The sequence below is a fragment of the Salmo trutta genome, chromosome 26, assembly GCF_901001165.1.
Source record: "Salmo trutta chromosome 26, fSalTru1.1, whole genome shotgun sequence".
Classification (NCBI taxonomy): Eukaryota; Metazoa; Chordata; class Actinopteri; order Salmoniformes; family Salmonidae; genus Salmo; species Salmo trutta.
The window spans coordinates 29,051,394-29,073,927 of record NC_042982.1 but is presented as its reverse complement, the minus strand read 5'-3'; the positions used below and the strand labels follow the sequence as shown (position 1 = coordinate 29,073,927).

Sequence of the window (22,534 nt, the reverse complement as noted above, 5' to 3'; positions counted from 1 at the left end):
TCCATGTGAATCTCACCCAGGATGGGCTCTATTCTGTAGTCTTCACCACACAGTGTTCCCTGCTGGGAGTCAGTCTGCTAACCCAGAGAGGAGTGCCAAGAGGGCCTGGGGCAATGTGGATGCTGTAGGAGTAATGGTGTGGGGGTGCTGTAGGAGTAATGGTGTGGGGGTGCTGTAGGAGTAATGGTGTGGGGGCTGCAGGAGTAACGGTGTGGTGGTAATGGTGTGGGGGCTGCAGGAGTAACGGTGTGGTGGTAATGGTGTGGGTGCTGTAGGAGTAATGGTGTAGGTGCTGTAGGGTTAATGGTGCGGGTGCTGTAGGGGTAATGGTGTGGGTGCTGTAGGGGTAATGGTGTGGGTGCTGTAGGGGTAATGGTGTGGGTGCTGTAGGGGTAATGGTGTGGGTGCTGTAGGGGTAATGGTGTGGGTGCTGTAGGGGTAATGGTGTGGGTGCTGTAGGGGTAATGGTGTGGGGGTAATGGTGTGGGGGTAATGTTTGGGTGATGTAGGAGTAATGGTGTGGGGGTAATTGTGTGTGGGTGCTGTAGGAGTAATGGTGTAGTTGCTGTAGGGGTAATGGTGTGGGTGCTGTAGGGGTAATGGTGTAGGGGTAATGGTGTGGGTGCTAGAGGGTGCTGTGGGAGACTTACTATGAGCCAGATGGGGTAAGGAACCTTTCTGAGGATGTTGGGGGCTTCAGAGGAGACAGAGGAGACCCCGCTGCACCAGAGTACAGAAAACAGCCAGGGCTCGTTGACTGTGTACAGAGTCACACTCACATTGCTCCTGGAGAACTCTCTGGGGGGTGCAGACAGACACATTCATACACACATATACAGAAGAAGTGTGTCCGTGTATGTGTGTGTTAACCCACCGGATGTCATAGGGGCTGGCCTGGCTGTAACGTAACAGTAGTCTGCTGATTCCCTGCTGGTGAAGGACCTGAGGAGGCAGCTTCTCTACTGACGTCTGCTGGAGCCCTGGAGCCACCTGTCTTACCTGCCCCCTGTCCCAGTCTGGGGTCCACATCACCTGCCAACACACACACACACACACACACACACACACAGAGAGTGTGAGAGCGAGAGAGAGAGCGAGAGACAAAGTGGGTGTAGGTTGTGGTCATATTGACTAGCTAACAGACAGAGACAAAGTGGGTGTAGGTAGTGGCCATATTGACTAGCTAGCAGACAGAGACAGACAGGGTGGGTGTAGGTAGTGGCCACATTGACTAGCTAACAGTGGCCATATTGACTAGCTAACAGACATCAGAGATGACAGTAATGATTGTGACATTGATTGATGTCACAGGCAACCTTCAGGTCAGCCTCAAGCTGACAGTTCCATCTCTCTGCTATGAGTTGTGTTTTCCTCCTCTTGATTTCCATAGGGGACTGTCTGAGCCCTAACAAGGTTCTGTCCACTATCTAATAATAATAACAATAAGAATAATAATAAATGCCATTTAGCTGACGCTTTTATTCAAAGTGACTTACAATCATGTGTGAATCCATTTTAAGTATGGGTGGTCCCTGGAATCAAACCCACTACCCTGGCATTACAAGCGCCATGCTCTACCAAAGGACCACTATCTCAGTCGTGTACACTAGTGTTATCTTCCTCTACTACAACCCCTAAGGGGAACAGTGTGTGATGCCGGTCTCACCAGGTGCTGTGGTATCCCAGACTGGCGTATGACCTCCAGGGTATCGTTGATCCAGCTGTGGTAGCAGGGGTGTCCGTGCGGGGGTCGTCGCAGGCTGAACACCACTGTGTGGTTATGGAGGGTGGCTAGCCTCAGCAGCTGCTCCAGACTACACACACTCTGGTTCCCCACCAGCATCACCTCCCTCTGAGCCATGGACTGGACCGTCCAGAATGGGTCATCCTAGAGGACAAAGCACACAGGTACTCACAGTCAAGCTAATCAATTTAGTGTATTTCTAGGTTTACATAGCAATTGTAATAATACATCACTTTATGATGAGATCAGGGTTTGGGTCAATTTTATTTTAACTCAATCCAGGGAAGTAATCTTGATTGATAAAATTAGGCAATTTCTCCACTTCATTAATGAGATTTCTTATCAGCCGAGTGGCAATGAAATGGATCCAAAGCATGGAGGAGAAATATAGACCTAGTGAAAGAAAGGGTGGTGTGAGGTCCTACAAAGATACATTTCATGCATGCTTACATTTGGTTAGAAACCTTCAGAGAGAGAAAGATGGCATAACATTCCTCCCTAGCGGGGGATGTGACAGACAGTAGCATTCCTCCCTAGCGGGGGTGTGACAGACAGTAGCATTCCTCCCTAGCGGGGGTGTGACAGACAGTAGCATTCCTCCCTAGCGGGGGTGTGACAGACAGTAGCATTCCTCCCTAGCGGGGGTGTGACAGACAGTAGCATTCCTCCCTAGCGGGGGTGTGACAGACAGTAGCATTCCTCCCTAGCGGGGGTGTGAATGTAGCATTCCTCCCTAGCGGGGGTGTGAATGTAGCATTCCTCCCTAGCGGGGGTGTGAATGTAGCATTCCTCCCTAGCGGGGGTGTGAATGTAGCATTCCTCCCTAGCGGGGGTGTGAATGTAGCATTCCTCCTTAGCGGGGGTGTGAATGTAGCATTCCTCCCTAGCGGGGGTGTGAATGTAGCATTCCTCCCTAGCGGGGGTGTGAATGTAGCATTCCTCCCTAGCGGGGGTGTGAATGTAGCATTCCTCCCTAGCGGGGGTGTGAATGTAGCATTCCTCCTTAGCGGGGTGTGAGTCACATTGTGGTACCTTGAGGAACCACTGGCCGGCATTGAGGCTGTGTAAGTCTGTCCAGTTAAAGGAGGAGGCATCGTCCAGCTGTCTGGCAGGAAACACCTTCCCCACGTCTGTAGTCCTCCTCAAGGTGCGGTCTCGCATCAGAAACGGCACCCCGTCAAGGCTAGGACAGGAAAGATTTAAACAGTCAGGTCTACCAATACAATAGTATATTCAGTGCCGTACAGTGTTGTTCAACATCATATGATCATCTTATTTCTCAGAAGTTTATATCCCCTGATGTTTTGTGATTCTAAGTGGAAGTTCTTACAATAGAAATACTGAATGCTCTCTAGGGAAGCGCCAAAAACCTTCAATCATGAAGGGAAAAGACTAGAGCTGTTTGAGGCAAAACTCACATTACATGAAAGCTACTTTCATGTTGCTTGCTTCACCTTCACTTTGAATGCCAAATAATTTCCCCACCTTTTCAGTTAACCTCAGGTTGTAAGACATGGAAAACAAAAACACATTACCTACACTTGAAATTGTTAGTCAGAATCACAACGCTTTCGTAAGATTGCATCCCAAGCAAGCAACTAAAATCAGACCAAACACATAATTTAGCCTATCATTCATTATCGTTTTCAGTGACCATATAGCGTGACTGAAACCTTCAATTAGTGCCTGAATGACCCCTGTCCCTTCGGGTGTGTGTTTGTGTACACGCTCAATGCAGCCCAGAGCTTTGTGTGATTGTAACAACACATCCACCACGCTGATCCTCAACACGGTGGCGTGCACAGTCCCATCCTGTACTCCCTGTTAACTCATGACTGCGCAACCAGGCACGACTCCAACAGCATCATTAAGATTGCCGATGACACAACAGTGATAGGCCTGATCGCCGACAACGACGAGACAGCCTATAGGGAGGAGGTCTGAGACTTGATCATGTGGTGCAAGGAAAACAACCTCTCCCTCAACGTGATCAAGACAAAGGAGATGATTGTGGACTACAGGAAAAGGAGGGCTGAGCACGCCCCCTTTCTCATCGACGGGGCTGTAATGAAGCAGGTTGAGAGCTTCAAGTTCCTTGGCGTCCACATCACCAACAAACTAACATGGTCCAAGCACACCAAGACAGTTGTGAAGTGGGCACAACAAAACCTATTCCCCCTCAGGAGACTGAAAAGATTTTGCATGGGTCCTCAGATCATCAAAAGGTTCTACAGCTGCATCATCGAGAGCATCCTGACGGGTTGCATCACTGGCTGGTATGGTAACTGCTCGGCCTGCGAGGCACTACAGAGGGTTGTGCGTGAGACCCAGTACATCACCGGGGCCAAGCTTCCTGCCATCCAGGACCTCTATACCAGGCGGGGTCAGAGGAAGGCCCTAAAAATTGTCAAAGACTCCAGCCACCCTACTCATAGGGGCTTTTTAACAGCTTCTACCCCCAAGCCATAAGACTCCTGAACATCTAATCAAATGGCTACCCAGACTATTTGCATTGCCCCCCTCCACCCCTCTTCTACTCTGCTGCTACTCTCTGTTATTATTTATGCATAGTCACTTTAATAACTCTACCTACATGTACATATTACCTCAATTATCTCGACTAACCGGTGCCCCCGCACATTGACTCTGTACCGGTACCCCCTGTATATAGCCTCACTATTGTTATTTTACTGCTGCTCTAAGTATTTGTTAATTTTATTTATAATTTTTTGGGGGGTATTTTCTTAAAACTATTTTTGGTTAAGGGCTTGTAAGTAAGGTTTACACCTGTTGTATTCGGCGCATGTGACAAATAAAATTTGATCTGAGGACCCTGATTTGATAAACATGGCACAAAATGAAAGCACACAGACACAGTTGTACGTGTAAGCATACATCTATGTACGTACACATTCACACTGCATCCAACTCATTCAAACATCGCTCTATTGGATTTGCTCTTCAAGCTCATCTTGTCATCTAAAAACAGCCATGAGTCTATGAAAGTGCTGTCCTGGCCGCCGCCACTACTACTACTGCTGCTGCAACTACCACCACCACTGCTGATGCTACTACTGCTGATGCTACTACCACCACTGCTGCTGATGCTACTACTACCACTGCTGCTACTACTACCACCACTGCTGCTACTACTACTGATGCTACTACTACCACCGCTGCTGCTGCAACTACCACCACCACTGCTGATGCTACTACTGCTGATGCTACTACTGATGCTACTACTACCACCACTGCTGCTACTACTGATGCTACTACTACCACTGCTGCTACTACTACCACCACTGCTGCTACTACTGATGCTACTACTACTACCACCACCACCACCACCACCACCACCACCACCACTACTACTACTACTACTACTACTGCCGCCGCCACCACTACTACTGCCGCCACTACTACTACTACTACTACTACTACTACTACTACTACTGATGTTGATGCTACTACCACTGCTGATGTTGATGCTACTACTGATGTTGATGCTACTACTACCACCACTGCTACTACTACTACTACTGATGCTACTACTACTACTGCTACTACTACTACTACTACTAATGCTACTACTACTGATGCTACTACTACTACTACTACTGATGCTGCTACTACTGATGCTACTACTACTACCACCACTGCCGCCACCGCCGCCGCCACCACCACCACCACCACCACCACTACTACTACTGCTACTGCTACTGCTACTACCACCACCGCTGATGCTACTACTACCACCACTGCTGATGCTACTACTGCTGATGCTCCTGCTGATGCTACTACTGATGCTCCTACTACCACCACTGCTGATGCTACTACTGATGCAACTACTACCACCACTGCTGATGCTACTACTGATGCAACTACTACCACCACTGCTGATGCTACTACTGATGCAACTACTACCACCACTGCTGATGCTGCTACTACTACTACCACCACTGCTGATGCTGCTACTACTACTACCACCACTGCTGATGCTGCTACTACTACCAACACTGATGCTGCTACTACTACCACCACCACTGCAGATGATGCTACTACTACTACTGATGCTACTACTACCACCACCACCACTGCTGATGCTACTACTGCTGATGCTACCACCATTGCTGATGATGCTACTACTACTGATGCTACTACCACCACCACTGCTGCTGATGCTGAGGCTACTACTGCTGATGCTACTACCACTGACGCTGCTACTACTACTACTACTGACGCTGCTTACCGACGCTGCTACTACTACCGACGCTGCTACTACTACCGACGCTGCTACTACTACCGACGCTGCTACTACCACTGACGACGCTACTACTACTACTACCACTGACGCTGCTACTACTACTACTACCACTGACGCTGCTACTACTACTACTACCACTGACGCTGCTACTACTACTACCACTGACGCTGCTACTACTACTACCACTGACGCCGCTACTACTACTACCACTGACGCCGCTACTACTACTACCACTGACGCCGCTACTACTACCACTGACGCCGCTACTACTACCACTGACGCCGCTACTACTACTACTACCGCCGCTACTACTACCGCCGACGCCGCTACTACTACTACCGCCGACGCCGCTACTACTACTACCGCCGACGCCGCTACTACTACTACCGCCGACGCTGCTACTACTACTACCGCCGACGCTGCTACTACTACCGCCGACGCTGCTACTACTACCACCGACGCTGCTACTACTACTACTACCGCCGACGCTGCTACTACTACTACCGCCGACGCTGCTACTACTACCGCCGACGCTGCTACTACTACCGCCGACGCTGCTACTACTACCGCCGACGCTGCTACTACTACCGCCGACGCTGCTACTACTACCGCCGACGCTGCTACTACTACCACCGACGCTGCTACTACTACCACCACCACCACCACCACCGCAACTACCACCGCCGCTGCTGCTGCTGCCGCCCCTACTAAAAACGGCCGCCGCCCCCCCACTAAAATCGTCCGCCGCCGCCGCCCCCCCACTAAAAACGGCCCGCCGCCCCCCCACTAAAATCGTCCACCAACGCCGCCCCCCACTAAAAACGGCCGCCGCCGCCGCCCCCTACTAAAAACGGCCGCCACCGCCCCCCCACTAAAAACGGCCGCCCCCGCCCCCCCCACTAAAAACGGCCGCCCCCGCCCCCCCACTAAAAACGGCCGCCCCCCCTACTAAAAACGGCCGCCCCCCCTACTAAAAACGGCCGCTGCCCCTACTAAAAACGCTACCAAAGCCGCTGTTGCTGCTGCTAAAACTGCTGCTACTAAAACAGATGCTGCTACTGTTACTAAAACGGATGCTGCTACTGCTACTAAAACGGATGCTGCTCACTGAATGGTAATAAGCGGCTGAATCCTGGACAGGAAGCCCAGACCAGCATTATGACACTGGCTGACCTGTGCTTGGCTGTACTCCTCAATCAACTACCTTACAACAGACTTGACTTCTCGCCGTCTCTCCCTGCAGCTCCCCATTGATCTAGTTTGGCTGCACTGCGAGTCTCTTTCGGTGTGTGTGTGTACCTGATGGCCACGTCAGCCTCCAGCCCACTGACGTTCATCTGCAGAGCCCTCTGGAAGGATAGGATGGTGTTCTCTGGAGCCAGCTACAGACAGAGAGGAACATCATCAGCATACTGATGTTTCATGGAGGTCAGAGACATTTCATATATCTTACTGCAATCAGAGTTCACAGGTTCATATAGGTTTCAGAAGTTTAACACTTCTTTGAAACATGCCATTTTCCCACATTGTTGGGGTGGTGCTGGAGATGATGAAAATTAAGTTACATTTTTTTCAATTTCCCTTTAAAATGGGTGTCAGGAAATGGAGAATGTATTCCAGTTAAAAGTAATGGGTTATGAGCTCATAATTATTATTGATAAACAGACTATTGAACATATACTGACTGGTGCAATACAAGATACTAGGCCACATTGGTCAAACTAATAATGGTCAGTGATACCGTAAGGTCAAACTGTCTAATACTGTGAGGGGACTCGACACCTGGGAAAAGCAATGTAAAGTGCTGCTGGGAAATAGAGTGGGACATGTGGTGTGTCCTGGGGGAGTTCAGGTTTTTAAGACTTCATTTCTCCACAGCATTTCACTTCTGGGGTGATCAACTACTGCAACATGCCCCAACCGGCTGGCTGGGGAGCATCTGTCTGCAGCTCGCTGGATGGGTCATGTTTTTGTGTATGCGAGTCGTTAGGACAGGGTTTCCCAAACTAGGGGTCGCCTGATTTGAAAATGGGGTGGCCAGAGAATTTGCGCTTGGTTCATCGAACCCGGGGTTACATCAGTAACCTACGGTAGCGGCTAGACAAGGTTGTAATAAACAGAGTGGTTTCTGTTCTCTTCCTACAAATGTGGCTCTATCTTTTGAATGGTTTAAGCTCCAAATATTATGAACCCATCACTGAAAGACATGACTCTCAGGAACAGGTAGGTACATACTGTTACCCTCTACTATGCCACCAAGCTGTTAGAACAGAGAGGACAAGACCAAGCACTAAATTAGACTGGCGGGGGGGCATCTGTAACCACATTTCCATCCAGTTTTTATGCAAGTAAAGCACTGTATAAAAAAAAAAAATCATGACAGCTGTGATGGAAACAGGATTTTCGGTACAATTTTATGAACGTTAACAGGTACATTTGTTCATTCAACATGGTGGGATTTTTTTGTGTCGGTAAAATGTATTATGTGGAAACACCATGCGCAAATATTGATTTGTGCACTGTATCTGCAAGCGGTTGGCTAGAGCGCATGTGCCAAGACCAGAATAGGCACATTTATTGAAAATGTTGTTGAAAATGCGATGGAAACACATTGAACATACCATTTTTATTCGGGACATCAAAACAGAAGCAAAAAACGATCGTGTGCACATCACGCAATCATTTTTATCAGCAACAAGTCCGGTGAAAGAAAATGCACATATTTTCTTTATGCAGATTTTTTTATATTCTCACAAATCTGTTTGGATGGTAACCTAGCTCATGATGTTATTTTCTACACAGAAGATCATACAACGTCAATGCCTGATGATCTTCTGAACTTTCCAATAGCTTTCTGATGCATTTCAAATCAAAATATATTTGTCACGTGCACCGAACACAACAGGTGTAGACCTTACAGTGAAATGCTTACTTACAGGATCTAACCAACAGTGCAATTTTGAAGTAAAAAAAATAGGTATTAGGTGAACAATAGAGAAGAAAATCAAAAACAACAGTAAAAACACAGTGAATAATAACAGTAGCGAGGCTATATACAGGCACTGGTTAGTCAGGCTAATTGAGGTAGTATGTACATGAATGTATAGTTAAAGTGAATACGCATATAAACTAAGCAAAAAAAGAAACGTCCCTTTTTCAGGACTCTGTCTTTCAAAGATCATTTGTAAAAATCCAAATAACTTCATAGATCTTCATTGTAAAGAGTTTAAACACCGATTCCCATGCTTGTTCAATGAACCATAAACAATTAATGAACATGAACCTGTGAAACGATCACTAAGACACTAACAGCTTACAGACAGTAGTCAATTAAGGTCACAGTTATGAAAACTTAGGACACTAAAGAGGCCTTTCCACTGATTTTCAAAAACACCAAAAAGAAAGATGCCCAGGGTCCCTGCTCATCTGCGTGAACGTGCCTCAGGCATGCTGCAAGGAGGCATGAGGACTGCAGATGTGGCCAGGGCAATAAATTGCAACGTCCGTACTGTGAGACGCCTAAGACAGCACTACAGGGAGACAGGACGGACAGCTGATCGTCCTCACAATGGTAGACCACGTGTAACACCTGCACAGGATCGGTACATCTGAACATCACACCTGTGGGACAGGAAAAGGATGGCAACAACAACTACCCGAAATACACCTGGAACGCACGAACCCAACATCAGTGCTCAGACTGCCCGCAATAGGCTGAGAGAGGCTGGACTGAGGGCTTGTAGGCCTGTTGTAAGGCAGGTCCTCACCGTCGCCTATGGGCACAAACCCACCGTCGCTGGACCAGACAGGACTGGCAAAAAGTGCTCTTCACTGACGAGTCACGTTTTTTTTCTCACCAGGGGTGATGGTCGGATTCGTGTTTATCTTCGAAGTAATGAGCGTTACACCGAGGCCTGTACTCTGGAGCGGGATCGATTTGGAGGTGGCGGGTCCGTCATGGTTTGGGGCGGTGAGTCACAGCATCATCGGACTGAGCTTGTTGTCATGGCAGGCAATCTCAATGCTGTGCGTTACAGGGAAGACATCCTCCTCCTTCATGTGGTACCCTTCCTGCAGACTCATCCTGACATGACCCTCCAGCATGACAATGCCACCAGCCATACTGCTCGTTCTGTGCGTGATTTCCTGCAAGACAGGATTGTCAGTGTTCTGCCATGGCCAGCGAAGAGCCCGGATCTCAATCCCATTGAGCACATCTGGGACCTGTTGGATCGGAGGGTGAGGGCTAGGGCCATCCCCCCCAGAAATGTTTGGGAACTTGCAGGTATCTTGGTGGAACAGTGGGGTAACATCTCACAGCAAGAATTGGCAAATCTGGTGCAGTCCATGAGGAGATGCACTGCAGTACTTAATGCAGCTGGTGGCCACACTAGATACGGGCTTACTTTTGATTTTGATCCCCCCTTTGTTCAGGGACACATTATTCCATTTCTGTTAGTCACATGGCTGTGGAACTTGTTCAGTTTATGTCTTAATTGTTGAATCTTATTATGTTCATACAAATATTTGCACGTTAAGTTTGTTGAAAATAAACACAGTTGGCAGTGAGAGGGCGTTTCTTTTTTTGCTAAGTTCATGATAAACAGAGTAGCAGCAGCGTAAAAAAAGGGGTTGGGGCAGGCACAATGCAAATAGTCTGGGTAGCCATTTGATTACCTGTTCAGGAGTCTTATGGCTTGGGGGTAAAAGCTGTTGAGAAGCCTTTTGGTCCTAGACTTGGCACTCCGGTACTGCATGCCATGCGGTAGTAGGGAGAACAGTCTATGACTGAGGTGGGTGGGGTCTAACAATTTTTAGGGCCTTCCTCTGATACCGCCTGGTGTAGAGGTCCTGGATGGCAGGCAGCTTAGCCCCAGTGATGTACTGGGCCGTACGCACTACCCTCTGTAGTGCCTTGCGGTTGGAGGCTGAGCAGTTGCCGTACCAGGCAGTGATGCAACCAGTCTGGATGCTCTCGATGTTGCATCTCTAGAACCTTTTGAGCATCTGAGGACCCATGCCAAATCTTTAGTTTCCTGAGGGGGAATAGGCTTTGTTGTGCCCTCTTTAGGACTGTCTTGATATGTTTGGACCATTCAAGTTTGTTGGTGATGTGGACACCAAGGGACTTGAAGCCCTCTACCTGCTCCACTACAGCCCCGTCGTTGAGAATTGGGGAGTGTTCGGTCCTCCTTTTCCCTGTAGTCCACAATCATCTCCTTAGGCTTGGTTACATTGAGGGATAGGTTGTTATTCTGGCACCACCCGGCCAGGTCTCTGACCTCCTTCCTATAGGCGGTCTCGTCGTTGTTGATGATCAGGACTACCACTTGTGTTGTCTGCCAACTTAAATTATGGTGTTGGAGTCGTACCTGGCCACGCAGTCGTGGGTGAACAGGGAGTACAGGAGGGGACTGAGAATGCACCACTGAGGGGCTCCAGTGGTGAGGATCAGCATGGCAGATGTGTTGCTACCTATCCTCACCACTTCAAACCATATATCGTCTTCGTATTGAAATACTGTCAAAAATAGACTGATTTGTAAGACTGCTATAGCCCAAATAAAAAAGTAAACATTGGCCATTGATTAAATAACTTTTTTTACATGGTGGGGGTCTAACATTATTTTTAGATCAACATGGGGTTGTGGGCAAAAAAAACAAGTTTGGGAAACACTGCATTATGAGTTGAGGCTTTGGCAACAGCATGGGAATTTGTCATATACTAGGCTTATATCCAGTCATACAGTGTCTGGCTGACAAGTCAAACATATCAAGTCAAATACAAAGCAGGCGTGGGCTCATACTAGCACTGTTTATTAGCATACAGTGCATTCGGAAAGTATTTTGTTACGTTACAGCCATATTCTAAAATGTATCAAGTTTTGTTTTCCTCAATCTACTACACACAATACCCCATAATGACAAAGCAAAACTGTTTAGAAATGTATGCACATGAATAACAACAAAAAAACTGAAATATCACATTTACATAAGTATTCAGACCTTTTACTCAGTACTTTGCTGAAACACCTTTGGCAGCGATTACAGCCTAGAGTCTTCTTGGGTATGACGCTATTCTTCTCTGCAGATCCTCTCAAGCTTTGTCAGGTTGGATGGGGAGCGTCGCTGCACAGCATTGTTCAGGTTTCTCCAGACATGTTTGATCGGGTTCAAGTCCGACCTCTGACTGGGCCACTCAAGGACAATCAGAGACTTGTATGGAAGCCACTCGTGCGTTGTCTTGGCTGTGTGCTTAGGGTCGTTGTCCTATTGGAAGGTGAACCGTCACCCCAGTCTGAGGTCCTGAGCACTCTGGAGCAGGTTATCAAGGATCTCTCTGTACTTCGCTCCGTTCATCTTTCCCTCAATCCAGACTAGTCTCCCAGTCCCTGCAGCTGAAAAACATCCCCACAGCATGATGCTGCCATCACCATGCTGCACTGTAGGGATGGTGCCAGGTTTCCTCCAGACGTGACGCTTGGCATTCAGGCCAAATAGTTCAATATTGGTTTCAGAGAATTTTGTTTCTCATGGTCTGAGAGTCCTTTAGGTGACTTTTGGCAAAATCCAAGTGGGCTGTCATGTGCCTTTACTGAGGAGTGGCTTCCGTCTGGTCACACTACCATAAAGGCCTGATTGGCAGAGTGCTGCAGAGATGGTTGTCCTTCTGGAAAGATCTCCCATCTCCACAGAGGAACTCTAGACACAATCCTGTCTCAGAGCTCTACGGACAATTCCTTCGATCTCATGGCTTGGTTTTTGCTCAGACAACTGTGGGACCACAGTTGGTCCCACTGTCAACTGTGGGACCAAATATAGACAGGTGTGTGCCTTTCCAAATCATGTCCAATCAATTGAATTTACCACAGGTGGACTCCAATCAAGTTGTACAAACATCAAGGATGGTCCATGGAAACAGGATGCACCGGAGCGCAATTTCAAGTCTCATAGCAAAGGGTCTGAAAACGTATGTAAATAAGGTGTTTGTTTTTTATTTTGAATACATTTGCAAAAATGTCTAAAAACCTGTGTTCGCTTTGTCATTATAGGGTATTTTGTGTAGATTGATGAGGAAGCATTGTTATTTTATTCATTTTAGAATAAGGCTGTAACGTAATAAAATGTGGAAAAAGGGAAGTGGTCTGATGCATTCCGAATGCACTGTATATCTATTTCTGCCTGGAGAGAAATGCAGCATAACATGATATGAATGAAGAAAACAAGTGAAGAAATGCTAGACATGGAATCATATGAAATCTTGCTTCTATAGGTTGAGCTGATAGGTTAAGTGCTCTCACATACAGTAACCTATATCTTCCATATAGTGCTTACAGAAAGCCCAGAAGTCTGTTTACCATCTATTCCTGGGCTATTTTCAGCTTAGGTCCAGAGGGTCATTAATACACTAGAATAGCCCTAGATAGTGTGAAGGAAGTGAGTGGGTGGAAATATAAACTGTTGGCCAGAATGATTTCTCTTGTGCCCTCCATGAAGGTTACATCTCTCTGGGTCTGTTATTGTATAATCTAGAAGCAAAACGTATGAGGTGCCTCCTATTACATGCCCTCGGATTGGGCAGCTGGTTCAGCTGACTCACCATGGGTGCGCCCTGGTGGCCAATGACGTCAGGGCGTGGTGTGAGGTTGGCGTGGTCCATGATACAGGGGGAGGTGATGGAAAGGGGGGCCATGTAGAGGCCCAGTAGAACACTTAGGTAGAGCAGGAGAACCACCACCTGAAACCCTGGGGAGGGGGGTAGAACACAACATAGATATAGAATTAATAGAAACCCTGGGGAGGGTGATGAATAAAACATAGAATGAATAGAATACCCAAGTATATAGAATAGCTATGGCTGAAATACTTTTTTGCTCGTCACGGTTGTCTATTGTACGGAGATGGTCAAGGACATAAATAAATAGCACACCTGAATATAGCTTCTTTATGTGCAAGAAGACCATTCACGGAATGTTTCTAAACATTTTACGTGCCCAGTTTGGGTTGAGAGTACCAGTCAAAAGTTTGGACACACCTACTCAAAGGTTTTTCTTTATCTTTACTATTTTCTACATTGTAAACTCAGCAAAAAAATTCCTCTCATTGGCAACTGCGTTTATTTTCAGCAAACTTAACGTGTAATTATTTGTATGAACATAAGATTCAACAACTGAAACAAACTGAACAAGTTTCACAGAAATGGAATAATGTGTCCCTGAAAAAAGGGGGGGTCAAAATCAAAAGTAACAGTCAGTATCTGGTTTGGCCACCAGCTGCATTAAGTACTGCAGTGCATCTCCTCCTCATGGACTGCACCATATTTGCCAGCTCTCGCTGTGAGATGTTACCCCACTCTTTCAGCAAGGCACCTGCAAGTTCCCAGACATTTCTGGGGGGAATGGCCATAGCCCAACAGGTCCCAGACGTGCTCAATGGGATTGAGATCCGGGCTCTTCGCTGGCCATGACAGAACACTGACAGTCCTGTCTTGCAGGAAATCACTCACAGAACAAGCAGTATGGCTGGTGGCATTGTCATGCTGGAGGGTCATGTCAGGATGAGCCTGCAGGAAGGGTACCACATGAGGGAGGAAGAAGTCTTCCCTGTAACGCACAGCGTTGAGATTGCCTGCAAGGACAACAAGCTCAGTCCGATGATGCTGTGACTCACCGCCCCAGACCATGACGGACCCGCCACCTCCAAATCGATCCCGCTCCAGAGTACAGGCCTCGGTGTAACGCTCATTCCTTCGAAGATAAACACGAATCCGACCAAACGTGACTCGTCAGTGAAGAGCACTTTTTGCCAGTCCTGTCTGGTCCAGCGACGGTGGTTTGTGCCCATAGGCGACATTGTTTCTGGTGAGGACCTGCCTTACAACAGGCCTACAAGTCCTCAGTCCAGCCTCTCTCAGCCTATTGCGGACAGTCTGAGCACTGATGGAGGGATTGTGCGTTCCTGGTGTAACTCGGGCAGTTGTTGTTGCCATCCTGTACCTGTCCCGCAGGTATGATGTTCGGATGTACCGATCCTGTGCAGGTGTTGTTACACGTGGTCTGCCATTGCGAGGATGATCAGCTGTCTCCCTGTAGTGCCGTCTTAGGTGTCTCACAGTACGGACATTGCAATTTATTGCCCTGGCCACATCTGCATTCCTCATGCCTCCTTGCAGCATGCCTAAGGCACATTCACGCAGATGAGCAGGGACCCTGGGCATCTTTCTTTTTGGTGTTTTTGAGAGTCAGTAGAAAGGTAGAAAGTTTTCATAACTGTGACCTTAATTGCCTACTGTCTGTAAGCTGTTAGTGTCTTAACGACTGTTCCACAGGTGCAGGTTCATTGAACAAGCATGGGAAACAGTGTTTAAACCCTTTACAATTTAGATCTGTGAAGTTTGGGATTTTTATGAATTATCTTTGAAAGACGGGGTCCTGAAAAGGGACATTGTTGCCTTGTTGACAGCTTTGCACACTATTGGCATTCTCTCAACCAGCGTCACCTGGAATGCTCTTGGAGTTCCCACATATGCTGAGCACTTGTTGGCTGCTTTTCCTTCACTCTGCGGTCCAACTCATCCCAAACCATCTCAATTGGGTTGAGGTCGGGTGAGTGTGGAGGCCAGGTCATCTGATGCAGCACTCCATCACTCTCCTTGGTCAAATAACCCTTACACAGCCTGGAGGGGTGTTGGGTCATTGTCTTGTTGAAAAACAAATGATATTCCCACTAAGTACAAATCAGATATGATAGCGTATCACTGCAAAATACTGTGGTAGCCATGCTGGTTAAGTGTGCCTTGAATTCTAAATGAATGACTGACAGTGTCACCAGCAAAGCACCCCACACCGTCACACCTCCTCCATGCTTCACGTTGGGAACCACACAGGCAGAGAACATCCGTTCATCTACTCTGCGTCTCACAGACACGGTAGTTGGAACCAAAAATCTCAAATTTGGACTTGGACCAAAAGGACAGATTTCCACCGGTCTAATGTCCATTGCTCATGTTTCTTGCCCCAAGCAAGTCTCTTCTTATTGGTGTATTTTAGTAGGTTTCTTTGCAGAAATTCGACCATGAAGGCCTGAATAACGCAGTCTCCTCTGAACAGTTGATGCTGAGATGTGTCTGTTACTTGAACTCTGTGAAGCATTTATTTGGGCTGCAATTGCTGAGGCTGTTAACTCTTATGAACTTATCCTCTGCAGCAGAGGTAACTCTGGGTATTCCTTTCCTGTGGCAGTCCTCATGAGAGCCAGTTTCATCATAGCGCTTGATGGTTTTTGCAACTGCACTTGAAGAAACGTTGAAACTTCTTGACATTTACAGAATTGACTGACCTTCATGTCTTAAAATAATGGACTGTCATTTCTCTTTGCTTATTTGAGCTGTTCTTGCCCTAATATGGACTTGATCTTTCACCAAATAAGGCTCTCTTCTGTATACCAACCCTACCTTATCCCAACACAAATGATTTGCCTAAATACATTGAGAAGGAAAGAAATTCCACAAATTCACTTTTAACAAGGCACACCTGTTAATTGAAATGCATTCCAGGTGACTAAGACATGAAGCTGGTTGAGAGAATGCCAAGAGTGTGCAAAGCTGTCATCAATGCAAAGGGTGGCTATTTGAAGAATCTAAAATATATTTGTATTTATTTATTTATTTATTTATTTATTTATTTAACTAGGTCGGTTAAGAACAAATTCTTATTTACAATGACGGCCTACCAAAAGGCCTCCTGCGGGGACAGGGATTAAAAATAAAAATATATGACAACAGACATCACGACAAGAGAGACAACACAACACTACATCAAGAAAGACTTAAGGCAACATAGCATGGCAGCAACATATGACATCACAGCATGATAGCAACATATGATATCACAGCATGATAGCAACATGGCAGTAACAACATTGTAGGAGCACAAAACAGGGTACAAACATTACTGGGCACAGACAACAGCACAAAGGGCAAGAAGGTAGAGACAACAATACATCACACAAAGCAGCCACAACTGTCAGTAAGAGTGTCCATGATTGAGTCTTTGAATGACGAGATAGTGAAGACATCATCAACACTATTATTCTACAATGTAGAAAATAGTAAAAATAAAGCAAAACCCTTGAATGAGTAGGTGTGTGCAAACTTTTGACTGGTACTGTATACATGGTGTCAAAGCCAGCCAGCATCTAGCCACACTTTCTCATTATCCATCTCTGTGTGCTGTACTGCAGGTAAGTGATGATTAATGTAGCTAGAGTACATCACTCACACAGGAGGTCGGATTCATTTCAAGGTCAGTGCATAGGCCAGACTGACTGCGTCAGAAGAACTCTTGTTACAAAGCTGAAAGCCTTCACCCTCTGCCCTCAGAACCTCTCTGGCATTCAGACAGAGGTCCGCCAGCTAGCTACACAGCTAACCTCACGTCCAGGCACCATTGACTGTAAGCCACCGCTGGACCACAGGCTAATGTCTGCTACACTGAAACAGATATTCTATGTTAGAGACATATACTGTATTTCAATAAGTTTAGCCTGTAAAAATTAAGGATGAATAAATTAGTTATTTTTTTATTGTAGCGATATTACAGCACACATTAATAATGCAACTCTTTGTAAGAGTTACTGTGAGAGTAAACAGACTGCTGAGGCGTTGTGTCCTTTCACAAAAATCCACTGTTCTACCCAAATAAAGTATAAAAAATGGAAATGGAGTGTCTATAAACTACAACTGAATATTCATGAAAGTTATTTGCCTCCAGAAACAACAGCAATCACAATTCAGTATTTAATCTAGGGGATCTCAAAGCACCTCAAACACTACTCTGCCTCCCTTGTACTAGTCTGACAGATTTAAAGGAAGGCAGAAATACCCCAGTACTTGATGTCTAACTGGCCGTGTCAACAGACCTCAGGGCTTAATAAATGTCCTGTGGACTGGTGGTGCCACGTGAGGCCAGAGGAATGCCTAGTATCCCTGCCACTCTGACAGGCCCTTTGTGTACATGGGGTTAATCATTTAACACCCACAGCTCTATGAGGCTGTTAAGTCATCTGACAGTAGTAGCTGAGCTTTGATCAGTGAGGTGGGAGTCAGTAACATGGTCTAGTGTTGTCACGGTAACCAGGTTTATTAGTATCATAATACGCAATACCAAAACCATACCATGGCAAAAAAAAAAAATGTGTATTAGCTAAAGTCAGAATAACCACTGGGCTTTATTTTTAACATTGAATAATATGTTGATAACTGGTAGAACAACTAAAATAACAAATAGAATATCTTCTATTCTATATTCAATTTCTTGCTAAAATAAACCACCATATTAAATAACACAAGAATAACTTAAATGTTCCTGATGCCAAACCATATCAGACACTCAGAGCATACAAGAGGGTTAATCTATGGCCATAATTCTGGGTCAAATTACATTCATTAGACCTAAAATTCATTACAGCTAAATAATGTAATATATTCAATGAATACCGGTAGTTTAGTTCCAAAACGACATAAAAAAAACACTTAAGATAATTTCTGAAGCTTCTATATTGCAAAAGTCTACACACAATGGAATTTACACAGTATACTACGATTCCCAGAGTGCATTTCACCTCCCATGGTGCAACGGGCTGCTGGCTGGCTAGTGGCTACTGCTAGCAAGCCCAGACTAACATGAATTAGTCTAAATATATTGTGGTCAAGTTACCAGTGTTAATTATTTTCATCAATGAGCAAATTTCAGGTCTGCTGAGTGCAAACTTGAACGTTGTGAAAATTCTGTGCAACTTCCAGCACGCGTTTACTGTGAACACTGAAGCTAAGTTACAGTTAACAGTGGCCAAGTAGACTACTGTGGCTATTTGATCGTAATGTAGGCCTACCAGAGTGGCCTACCATCAAAAACAATGAATAAAATGCATTCCATAACATTTCAAATAAAATGTTATTTGTCATGAGCCGAATACAACAGGTGTAGTAGACTTTACGGTGAAATGCTTACTTACAAGCCCTTAACCAACAATGCATTTAAGAAAAATCAGAGTTAAGAAAAAATATTTACAAAATAAACTAAAGTAAAAAATAAATGAGCAACAAAATAACGAGGCTATATACAGGGGGTACAGGTACTGAATTAATGTGCGGGGGTACAGGTTAGCCAAGGTAGGTGGGGGTAAAGTGACTATGCATAGATGATAAACATCAGGTAGCAGCTGCGTAAAAAAAACAGGAAGCTTGGCCCCAGTGATGTACTGGGCCGTATGCACTACACTCTGTAGCACCTTGCGGTCTGAGGCCGAGCAGTTGCCATACCAGGTGGTGATGCAACCAGTAAGGATGCTTGCGATGGTGCAGCTGTATAATGTTTTGAGGATCTGAGGACCCATGCCAATTTTTATAGGAAATAGCTGTTCTATCATTCAGCCTACTGTAGCAGCCAATGTGTGGTGTTCAATTAGGCCTACGTTCCATGAGACTTTTGAAAAAAAAACATGCAGGGCTCGACATGAACCTGTTTATCCATTTGTCCTTCAGACAAGGTGACTGAAAATGTTTGTTGTTTGAGGCAAGAAACCACTAAAAAATAAAATGCATTATTATTATTATTATAATTATAAGAAGAAGAAGAAGAAGAGAGAATCACACAAATTATGCTTCCCTCTGCCTATTGGCTACTTACCTTATCAAGCCTGTCTCAAAATACAACACTGCCCCTTTAAAACCAAAAAAAGCTCTTTACCTGACTCGCTTTTCAAAGATGTATAAAAATCTACAAGTTTAATGCTCTTGTAAAATGCCATCACTCTCCTATTGTAGACTACAAATGATCTATAACTGGGCTAATAACTCACTAACTAGCAAAGGACAATAACAAAATGTGCACACGTGGCTACATGCAGCTCGTGTGTTAATCTCAAAAGAAGCGCATCAACTCTCAATAGAATCCTACTCCTATGCGTTCTGCTTTCAACAAAATTGAGTGACTAATATTGCGTTGACTCAATCACAATTGCCACAGTAAAGGGAAAAGTTGATAGTGTTAACTAACAGGGAAAACTCTAAAAAGTTGAGTGAAGTTCAATCTTGTCCTTCTCTCCAGCTGATAGATCTTCTGTGCAGCAGTCCCAGGGGAACATTGGTATATTATAATGAATGGCTCGAACAACCTTCTGGCCGAAGCCCAGCACGCCATCGACTGGGCCACAAAAGCATCCTCCATTGGCAGTGGATATCCTCGCTTACAAACCAGGGTCGCTACACAACAACCTCCTTTCAAAGAGCGTGTCCTCGCGCTGGACCTCACAGGACACCGTCTTACAGGAAGATGTTCACCGGCCAACACACACACTGTCGTGGATGCGAGGTCCGATCACTTCCGACACCAATGTGACAAAACCAATGTAATGAACCCTCAATGTAATGAACCCTCAAACTTATGGCCCGAAGCCCAGCCAGCCATCTACTGTGTCACAAAAGCATGCTCGAGTGGCAGAGTCGATATCCGTGCTTATAAACCAGGATCACTACAATATGTTCATGTCATTGTCACTGAAAAATAATACAAATTTAGTAGAACAACAAAGTTACAATGCAAACATGTGTAAAATTGCTTATTTTTTTATGTTGTTTTGGAACTAAACCTCCCTTGCACTGTACTGCTTTGTAGCACCTAATTCTTAGTTGTTTCAGTAGGCTTGTCCACATCTGCTCTGCAAGCTAAGTATTCCCATAGTTCACCCCTGCGTGGAGGTATGATGTTTTCTTTTGAAGAAGCCATGCTGTCGGCATTTTCTCTCTCCTCTCGCTTGCTTCTTAAATAGTGACTTGCGCGGTGTCAGCTGGCTAGCTTATTACTGCCCCTTTGAGAAGATTCAAACAAATTACTAGACAGACTCGATCCTCTCAATCCTTAGATGGTGTGAGACACATTTGAGAGAAGTACCAAAAGTAACAAATTCTAGTACCGGACAATTTTTCATGTTCTAGCATAAAAAAGTACAGAACTTTCAGTATAGCATGCAACACTAAAATGGTCAGTAACAGAGTCCGGGTCAGGTCTTACTTGTTTTCTCGGCGCGGGCGACCTGCCCAGCCACCAGCCAGGCCAGAGCGGTGACAGCCACCAGGGCTCCTAGGTGTAGGAAGGGACCTGTGGCCTGACATCATTCAGTGTTAAAGGTGTGGCATTGCTACAGTCATTCACAGTTGTTAAATGGTACGACATAAACAAAATAATTCTGTGGTAATGGTACGCTATTGCATGAAGAATTCAACAAAAATAAATTAATTAACCCCTTGAATCAGTCTTAACACATCTGTTAGATGCATTTCTATATTGAAATAATGTTGCCTTTGTATGTAGTTCAATAGTCATTAACATGTGATTTATCAAGTATATTACCACATATCAGGAAAGTGTCCTGTATAATACAGTTTGATGCACAGCCCTAAATGGGGACGGGTTTGTTGTGGAACTGACCTGGAGTGATATAGGGATGACTGCCCACTCCTCCCCCCATGTTTGATTGACAGATATGAATCCGATGGCAGTGGTCAGCAGTGCAGTACTCACACCTATCTATGGGGGCAAACAGAGTGTTACAGACCATCGCACGCACACACAGAGACACACACAGCTCCCCCAGGCTAACCATTCCAACCCTCTGTTGTGTGTTTGGCCAGATAACAGCACCCTGGGGCATGATGTCACGGCTTTCACAACCCGCAGGAAAACATGAACTCAAATGTGGGGTTCAGGCAGAGTTCAGTTGGCTACTTGAAGACACACACAGTATACGCGCCATATAGACGCATGCAAAATTACAGTCAAACACTCAAGCATGTATAGTGCCTTCGGAAAGTATTCAGATCCTTTTACTTTTTCCACATTTCTAGGTTACAGCATTATTGTTTTTTTCCCTCATCAATCTACACACAATACCCAATAATGACAAAGCAAAAACAGTTTTAAAAATGTTTGCTAATACATTATTAAAAAAAACAGAAAATCACATTTACATACACTACCGTTTAAAAGTTTGGGGTCACTTAGAAATGTCCTTGTTTTTGTCCATTAAAATAACATCAAATTGATCAGAAATACAGTGTAGACATTCTTAATGTTGTAAATGTCTATTGTAGTCGAAAATGGCAGATTTTTTTATGAAATATCTACATAGGCGTACAGAGGCCCATTATTTTACATTTACATTTTAGTCATTTAGCAGACGCTCTTATCCAGAGCGACTTACAGTAGTGAATGCATACATTTCATTTCATGCATTTTTTTGTTGTTGTACATTATCAGCAACCATCACTCCTGTGTTCCAATGGCACGTTGTGTTAACTAAATCAAGTTTATTATTTTAAAAAAGGCGACTCCAGGATGCTGGCCTTGTTCTTTTGCCCATCTTAATCTTTTCTTTTATTGGCCAGTCTGAAATATGGCTTTTTCTTTGCAACTCTGTCTAGAAGGCCAGCAGCCTAGAGTCTCCTCTTCACTGTTGACGTTGAGACTG

The 22,534-nt window shown here is 45.4% G+C and overlaps 1 protein-coding gene across 4 annotated transcripts in view; it reads right to left on the bottom strand.

Moving 5' to 3' along the window:
• The window catches only part of LOC115163602 (glycerophosphodiester phosphodiesterase domain-containing protein 5), a 75,324-nt gene that overhangs the window by 6,856 nt on the left and 45,934 nt on the right, over window positions 1–22,534 (bottom strand). For all 4 annotated transcript variants that reach the window (XR_003869779.1, XM_029715624.1, XM_029715626.1 and 1 more), the window contains 8 exons: window positions 21,496–21,594; window positions 21,079–21,172; window positions 13,608–13,753; window positions 7,308–7,390; window positions 2,777–2,927; window positions 1,667–1,888; window positions 875–1,032; window positions 651–798 (listed from right to left, as the gene is read on the bottom strand). Coding sequence is in view for 3 of the 4 variants with exons in the window: in XM_029715624.1 (XP_029571484.1) it covers window positions 651–798; window positions 875–1,032; window positions 1,667–1,888; window positions 2,777–2,927; window positions 7,308–7,390; window positions 13,608–13,753; window positions 21,079–21,172; window positions 21,496–21,594 (1,101 nt within the window). In the remaining variant the exon portion in view is untranslated. The remainder of the gene's footprint in view (window positions 1–650; window positions 799–874; window positions 1,033–1,666; window positions 1,889–2,776; window positions 2,928–7,307; window positions 7,391–13,607; window positions 13,754–21,078; window positions 21,173–21,495; window positions 21,595–22,534) is intronic.